Source organism: Pteropus medius, unplaced genomic scaffold (genome assembly GCF_902729225.1).
Source record: "Pteropus medius unplaced genomic scaffold, Ma_sr-lr_union100, whole genome shotgun sequence".
NCBI lineage: Eukaryota > Metazoa > Chordata > Mammalia > Chiroptera > Pteropodidae > Pteropus > Pteropus medius.
In genome coordinates this window covers 1336687-1344367 of record NW_024343732.1, presented here as the reverse complement: position 1 = coordinate 1344367, position 7681 = coordinate 1336687, and the positions used below count along the sequence as shown (strand labels likewise).

General features: G+C 55.4%; 1 protein-coding gene across 1 annotated transcript; it reads right to left on the bottom strand.

Annotated features, from left to right (window-relative positions):
* Positions 1 to 98: 98 nt before the first annotated feature.
* On the bottom strand, positions 99 to 7500 carry DDA1 (DET1 and DDB1 associated 1). The gene is made up of 5 exons (XM_039867785.1): positions 7349 to 7500; positions 2939 to 3019; positions 2670 to 2721; positions 1750 to 1811; positions 99 to 777 (listed from the first exon to the last, which is right to left on the bottom strand). The coding sequence occupies exons 1-5, from the start codon at positions 7349 to 7351 to the stop codon at positions 667 to 669; spliced, it is 309 nt and encodes a 102-aa protein (XP_039723719.1). The 5' UTR covers positions 7352 to 7500; the 3' UTR covers positions 99 to 666.
* Between the last annotated feature and the right edge of the window lie 181 nt (positions 7501 to 7681).

Sequence of the window (7681 nt, the reverse complement as noted above, 5' to 3'; positions counted from 1 at the left end):
GTGCTTGGGGGCCCCTTTCAGCTCCTCTTGGTGACGATGGGAGAACTCTCAGTGGCTCCGTCCTCTGGAGCTGAGGCACGTGGAGCAAAGACTCGAGGTCAAATAGGAAAGATCCTTTTATTGGGGTGGACACGGAGCACGAACAAGTCCATGATAAAACGACTTAAGAGAAAGATCCGAGAGGGCCGACTTCTGGTGGTGCCAGCTCAGAGCAGAGTCTGAGCACAAAATAGGTTTCGGTGGAACTTGACTCAAGGCCAAGTCTTTAAGGCTGGACCAGAGGGTGGGAGTGGAGAGAAGGGCCCCACCTCTGCCGCCCAGCTGAAGCATGGCCCCTCTCTAGACCCTCTCAGACACGCTCTAGTTCTCTGGAGGACTGGGGGGCAGGAGGAGGGGAATCTGGGGCAAGGGGATGGATAACAACGTTTTTTAAGAAGCATCTACCAACATCACACTACTGGGTCTGACGTCCCCTTTAACCATCGCTCGGTACATTTTACAGCATAAATAAAGACTCAAGGAAAATAAATACATCGGCTCCTATGAGGTTGGAAGTGGTGTGCATGGTGGGGAATGGGTGGGCCGGTGGGGTGGGCAGGGCGCTTACACACGGCGGGCGGGCAAGGAGCAGACAAGACAGGAGGCACCTATGGGGGAGTGTGAGTCTTAAGTGTCCTCGTGCATGTCCGGGCTGTCGGTCCGTGCAACCTTGCGGGGGGGCGCCGAGCTCTCACCCTCGAGGTCCACTTGCTCCTGGTCTCTCTTCTTGGCAGCATTCTGGGGGGAAGGGGAAGGAGAGGAGACAATGAGTCTTCTCTTGAGTGATCTCCCAAAATCCTGCTGCAGGGGTCACAGAGCTGGGCCCGAAACAGTGCGGTAGACCCAGCGCCCCTGGATGGGCAGCCCCTCCCACCACCCGAACCTGCCCTGCTAAGCCACAAGCACCCTGGGGCTGAGGGCCTGTGATGGACACTGCAAGGAGTCACCACAGCTCACAACAAACCACACATGACCCAAGATGCTCAGAGGAACAATGCACCCTGCCAGGGGACAAAGGGCCCTCATGAGCCCCTGAAAAAGCCCATGCATTGCCAGAGAAGAGCAAAGTGGCCCTGGTTTTGGAAAACCTCCCTTCCACTGGTGGGAATCAAGGCCTGTGGGACTGGGGGAGGGGCCAGCATGGGCCAGGGGCTTGGATTGTCTGAGCAGTCGCTTCATCATGGGGTCCCCCTCCAACACTGCCCAGAACAAGCTGCTGTCGTTATGTTCGATGTTAGGTGAAAAAATAAACTTGACTGCATTGTAAAGCAACACATAAAAATTTCCGATAAAGTAAAACGTGTTAAAAAGGCAGCCTCTTGGGAGAAGGGTGGGGGAGATGACTTTTCACCGCACCTACACCCTCCTGTATTCCCTGGATTTTAATCATGCACACGTTTCACCACTGAACGGATTCCAGGTAATCACGCACTAGAGCCCATCTGCCACCAGGGCCATGATGGCTGCAGGCTACGGGAGCCAGGCCTCAGAGGTCCAAGTCCCTGCTCATCCCTGAGTACCAGGGCCCTGTGGCCTCTGCACAGCCATTCCCTCCTTTGGAACGCTCTTTCATATCTTAGATTGCCTGGTGAACTCCTATTCAGCCCTCAACACCCCACTCGAACACCCGGTCTCCCAGCCACCCAGAGCCCACATGATGGGCACCACTGTGTTCCCCGAGTCCCAGCACCTGAGCCCCCTGTGCCTTACCTTTTTATCCCATTGCTGATGTAGGTAGCGCAAAAGAATGTTTGTTTTTTCTGTCACGATGACTGAGGAGGAAGGAGGAAAGACAGACAAAGTTGTAGGAAGAGGCTGCAAGAAGTCAGCTGCAGGTGGCCCAGCCTCCAATCTGGCCAGCACTGCCCCTCCCAGGACAGTGCTCACCCCTCCTTGGCCTCCAGGCCATCTCTGCCTTGGGTGGCCTTTCTGGGACTCAAGTCAGCATCGCAACCCAGATTTCAGAAAGCCCAGTGTTTTCCCTCCTGAGCCCACAGGCACTGCCAGGGGCCTGAGCCAACAGCTCTGGGGACCCTGCTTCCCAGAAAAGCTGAGTCCACTGCTGCATGCGGGTGTTCACCCCGGGGCAGGGGATGAGACCCAACACATAGGCTCATGAGTGTGTCTTCCCAGGCCAACAAGAAGCACAGATCTACAAAGCTGTGCCCCAGAAGCCATCCAGCAGGGTCTATGTGGATTCTTTTTCATGGTTAAAATAAAACACCATGGCCACAATAAATAACCTCTTGCTCTGCGGGCTCCAGGCCTTTCCCTGCAGGCCCCTCCACCTGGAAAACCTTTTCCAGTGCTGCCCACCTGAGGCTGGGCTAGATTCCCACCCCACAATACTCATCTTGGGATCTGTGGCATGAAGCTGGCAGGAAACATCTGCCTTGATGTGAAGTGACAGGGAGAGGACCAGTGAATGACAGACGAGGGCCAACTGAGGCCCCCGCAGTACTGGATATGGATGCTATCATGTGGAGATGAGAAGGGTTGTTTAGAAAGCCAGGCTTCTGCTGTTTCCAAGAGCTGGGAGCTGACTAGCATCCCACAGGTTACCCCCGACACCACCCTCCAGCTCTTCCCCTTAGCAGCCAGGATGGGAAAGAATGACAGAGGCCACTTACTCTGTTCAGATGGGTACTCCCGCGTGGGCAGGTAAACTGAGGGGCGTCGGTTCTGCAGGAAGGTCAGGAAGAGGTAGGTTAAAAGTATAGGTAGACTGGGGTCCCTCCACCACTGGATTTGGTACCCCGCCTCCAATGCAGATCGGAAGATGTATGCAGATCTTGGGTGGGGCTGGGCTTGAAGATCAGTCCCTGTTCTTGGTGAGGCTGATGGGGGAGGGGTACACACCACCCTCAGTCCCCCCATAACGCCCTGAACCTGCACTCACCGAGGCTTTACACACAGAGTCGGCATGAAATCGACTAAAATTGCTTTTGTTGTAGACGGGCAATCCTTTCAAAAAATCTGCCTAAAAGACAGGGAAGATGGTAAGTTAGAAACCCAGCAGGGGCCAGCCTCTCCTGAGCACCTGTGGTGGTGGGCGGGGCTTCCAGGTGACTTCTGGTTTACTTCTGCTCCACTGTAAGTTTCCCAGAACCCATGCTTGAGCTGGCTACCTGATGGATACACTGTAATCACCAGAAAAAAAGCAACCAACCCCAAGAGAAGTGCAGGTCCTCACAACAGCCCTGAAATCCAGCGAGAGGTGAGGAAGCTGAGGCTGAGAGAGCACAAGTCACTTGTTTAAAGTCACACCATGAACAAGCAGCAGGGAGGGGCGTTGGACCAGGCTATCCAACTGCAGACATGCCCTCTGTGCTTTTTGACTATCAAACTTCCAGTCTTGTTTCTGTTTATTCACCTTTAACAGAGACACAGATAGAGAAAGTCTTATCCACCCTAAAAAACCTCCAGGGCCAGTGTGATAACAAACAAGGGAAGAAAGCAGGAGCCTAAATAAAGGGGATATGGTGGCCGGGACAAGGGGCTGCCAAGACACAGGACTGGGAGCCGAGGGTCAACTAAACTTCTTAACTCCAAGAAAACTCAGAAATCCAAGTTTAATATGTCAATGTCAGGTTTTTAGAGTTGGCTGGGCTTTTCATAAAGTGCTGTATAGACCAGGGTCAGCTCAGGGGCTGCTCCTGAGATCCCCATATCCAAAGGCTGCCCAGTGAGGGCAGAAGGCCTCCTGGGGCAAGGGCCAGACGCTGAGAAGGATCAGGCTGCTCCTCCCTGATGCCTGCTGCCTCGGGCAGGTGGTCAGTGCCAGAGGTCCACAAGGTGCCGAGAAGCCTGCAACAGAATTCATCCATAGCCCAACTCCTGGAAAGTTGTTTGTCCCTGACACTCTGGCATCAGCTGCACAAGCAAGGGCAAGGGCTCTGGAGCAGAAGGACCCTGATTCTGGGGCAGGGGGTGGAGAGGGAGGCTGAATCTCAGCCATAAGATAAGGATATAAAGGCCAACAGGAGCTGTGTCTACCTCAGGAAACTGAGGCATGAGAGCTGGGGGTGCGAGGGCAAGGATCAAGGCCTAGAGCTGGGGGCAGGGAGTGACTTCCCAGCAGAGCAGTTCAATTCTCCTCAGGCCTGGAGTGGAAGAGCCGGGGAGGGGTTCCCCATGTGGCCTGCCCTGGGCCTGGGGCTTCCTGATCTGGAGTCACCATCATAAAGACAAGGAAACTGAGACAAAAAAAGTCACACTGCACTCATCCGAGGTCATCCAGCTCCAAAAAGAAAATGAGGAAGCCTATTTGAACTCAGGTTTGTCCAACCTCAGAGGCCAAGCTCCTATTATGGGACATGCCAGCACCTCAGTTTCTCTGTCTGAAATCCAAGGGCTTAGAGCCCCTGCAGGCTATGTTAACTGCCCACCTGGGCAGAGGTCCATCCCCATGCCTGAGCCTGGGTGCTACACCCTGAGGGAAGCCTCTGTTCAGGTGATCTGCCACCACCCTCTGGGATAGGTGGTAGCAGGTATCCTCACCTCTGGAGGAGCCCCAGTAGACCTCTGTGCAATGGACTAGCCAGGGACACTGGAATGTAGACAGGTCTCCTGCTCCCACACAGGAAGTGGCTCTCCCATTTGGGTGACCTACTGCTCCAAAGTCAGGTCAGAGCCCCACAACCCTGACTCCCCTGACCCAGGAACCCACCCCAGCTCAGCCCCAGACTGTAGCTTCATACAGCTAGTCAGGCTTTCTCAGGCCCCCACTATGTAGTAGGCCCATGCCCGGCACCAGAACACCAGGGCACCAGAGGCATGGAGGATTGGGACATAGCAGACCTACTCTTGGCCCCAGGAGCACCCAGTGCAGGGAACACAGGTGTAGATCAAAAGCAGCATAGTGAATGTAAAGCGGCCCTGAGGTGCTATGTGAGGCCCAGGACAGCAGGGGAAGGTCTGCTGCTCTGAGGGGTCACAAAGGGCCGACAAGAGGCAACACGTAGGGTCTGAGACCTAAAGCATGAGGAGGGAGATTCCTGTCCTGGCTCAAAGCCCTCCATGGCTCTGGCTGGGCTTGGTCCTTGCTGGCCTCCTGCCACACACACCTTTAGCCCACGCTGTGCCACCATCCAGGAATGCTCCATCTTCCTCCATGTGGGAAACACCTGCTAATCTCCACACCCAGCTCAACCCCCTCCCCACACGTTAGGGTTTTCTGCCAGAGCTGTACTCACACCCCAAGGAGGTCACCTGTTTACATGTCTACCTCCCTCGCTGGACTGTCACCTTCCTGAGAGAAGAGGGCAAGACAAAACTCCACCCTGGGCCCCTGATGGCGTTCACATGGGGCTAGTGGAGAGTGGTAAGAGGTTCAGGAGCCTCAGACCTGCACTCAATCCTGGCTGGGCCCCTCTTTGGCTGTGTAACCTCCTAGCCTGGCCTCCTCCCTAGTGAACCAGGGGTCGCAAAGGGGCCCCCTTCCAGGGCTGTTCTGAGTCTCAGTAAGGCAACACAGGGAAAGAACTTTGCACAGAGCTCCCTGAAAGGTAGCTGTTAACATCAACACGTTTGTGCTTAATAAATGAATAAAGACAGGGTTTGGCCTGTACTTCCTGTCAGCGAAGCAGGGAAACAAGGCCTCAGACACAGAGAGAAATCTTCACCTCGGCCAGACAAATCCTAAACACAGCTGGGCCCAGAAGCCATCCACTGCCTTAGCAAACACTCATTGAACATCTGTGTGCCAACCCCCTTTGTCAGCCCACCAGTGAACCAACCAAAGCAAGGGAGGAGAGACATTGAGGCCTCCCACAGTCATGAAAGGGCCCTCTGAGAAGGTGATGCTCACAGGAGGAAGAGCATTCCAAGCAGAAGGGGCAGCAGATGCAAAGGCCCTGGGGTGGCAGAGACATGGAGTGTGAGGACATGAAAACAAGGCCAGTGTGCCTGGAGCTTGTGGAGGAAGGGGTGGAGAGGGTGTATATGAGGTCACAAAAGTGGGTAGGAGCCTTAGGAGCGGGGGAATGGGGTGGGGGGAGCTGGAGTTTCATCTGGGTTACAACAAGAAGCCCCTGGAATATTTTATAAGTTAGAAAGTATTATAATCTGATTTATATCTTTAAAAGCTCCCTCTGGTTCCAGGTGACTTACAAACTGCCAGAGGGCAGGGTGGAGGCAGGAGTCCAAACAGGAGGTGGTAGTGCCTGGACCAGGGTAGGGACCTATGGACAGATTCAGGATGCATTCCGGAGAGGCAGAGCCAACAGAACCCTCTTATGGACTGGGCCTGGGCAGTGAGGATACAGTGATAAATCAAAGGCAATACTCAGGCTTGAGGACCCACACTCTAGGAACCCATTTTCCCATCTCCTTCTTGACCAGAAGTCTTCTTTTGTCCATCCCCCACCACGTCCCAAGGACTGTGATTTGTGGGCTGGGACTCTGGATCCAGGAACAATGGGGTTTTAACTTGTCCTGACAAAAGCTTCCATCAGTCCTGTCAGCCCTGGGCATGCCAAAGAGTGAAGGGTGGGGGGACCACACCTCAAAGAATCACCATACCCAAATCCCAGGATGAGCAAGTGGCCCAAAGGGGATTTTAATCTTCCAACTACCAGGTGGCATTATCCCCACTTCAAGATGAGGAGACAGATGGGAGAGGATGTCACCGGACCCGAGTCACCCAGCTCATCAGTTTAGTGTTCACTGCCCTAAACCCTTTACGACGTCGATTCCCTAAATTGTCACAACCCTATGAAATCTAGACTATTACTACCCTCATTTACCAGGGGAAGAACCTGGGGACTGGAGAGATGTAGTTGCTCCCCATTAGGGCAGGTCGGGGCCCGGAGTGGTGGGGTGGGGGTCAGGGCTCTGGGGACCGGACAGTCCGCGATGTCGCACTTCCTTTGGCGGCCACAATGCCCCGAATGTCACCACGATGTCAAGCCCCCTCCCCCACTCCGACGCCTATAGGCCGGCCTACCAAATCCTCCCGAAATGGAGATGCCCATGCCCAGCGCGCCCAGGACGAGGCCTGAACTGGGGGTTTCGCGGGACCCCATCCCCACCCCAGGCGACTTCCGGGAGAATCAAGACCCGGAAATGAATGAGTTGTCAGGGCTTGGAATCCTAGATGGGTCAGGGGTCGGAAGAGCCGGGGCGGCATCAGCAAGAAGCTCACAGCAGGGCCCGGAGGTCGAAGGTAATAGGTCAGAAAGAGGGGCGGGGCCAGGCCCGAGGGGGCTGAGCAGGGAGGTGGGGGTCGCGGAGATTACTGGAGGTGGGTGGGCCCGCGGCGCCATTTTGTTGAGTGGAGGGGGAGTATGGGCCTTGCAGCCGCACTTACCATTTTCTGTTTCCTCCGTCACCACCTCAGCTACCGCCTCAGCCGCCGCCGCCACCACCACCACAGCCGCCTTCTTAGCCCCCGCCGCACTGTAACTTCCAGCCACTGCACAGCCCACCCTGATGGCGCCGCCGCCCTCCCGTCATTGGTCCGCCCTCTAGCCCCGCCCCAGGATATGCGGCCTCTGCGAGCTCTCAGTGGCCAGATCTTGGTAAATCAAGCGCCCATTGGTTGCCATGCCTCCACCCTTCGTGGTCAAGTTCAGTTGAGGGAGCAAAACTCCGCCTGCTGCTTGGAGGCAGTGAGGCGGCGAAACGCGGAAGCGGGCGGAGG

Coding starts and splice junctions, on each gene's coding strand:
- DDA1 (XM_039867785.1), bottom strand. Junction 1,812..2,669: donor GGAGTACCCATCTGAACAGA/GTAAGTGGCCTC, acceptor CTTCCTCCTCAG/TCATCGTGACAGAAAAAACA. Junction 778..1,749: donor ATCAGCAATGGGATAAAAAG/GTAAGGCACAGG, acceptor CCTTCCCCCCAG/AATGCTGCCAAGAAGAGAGA.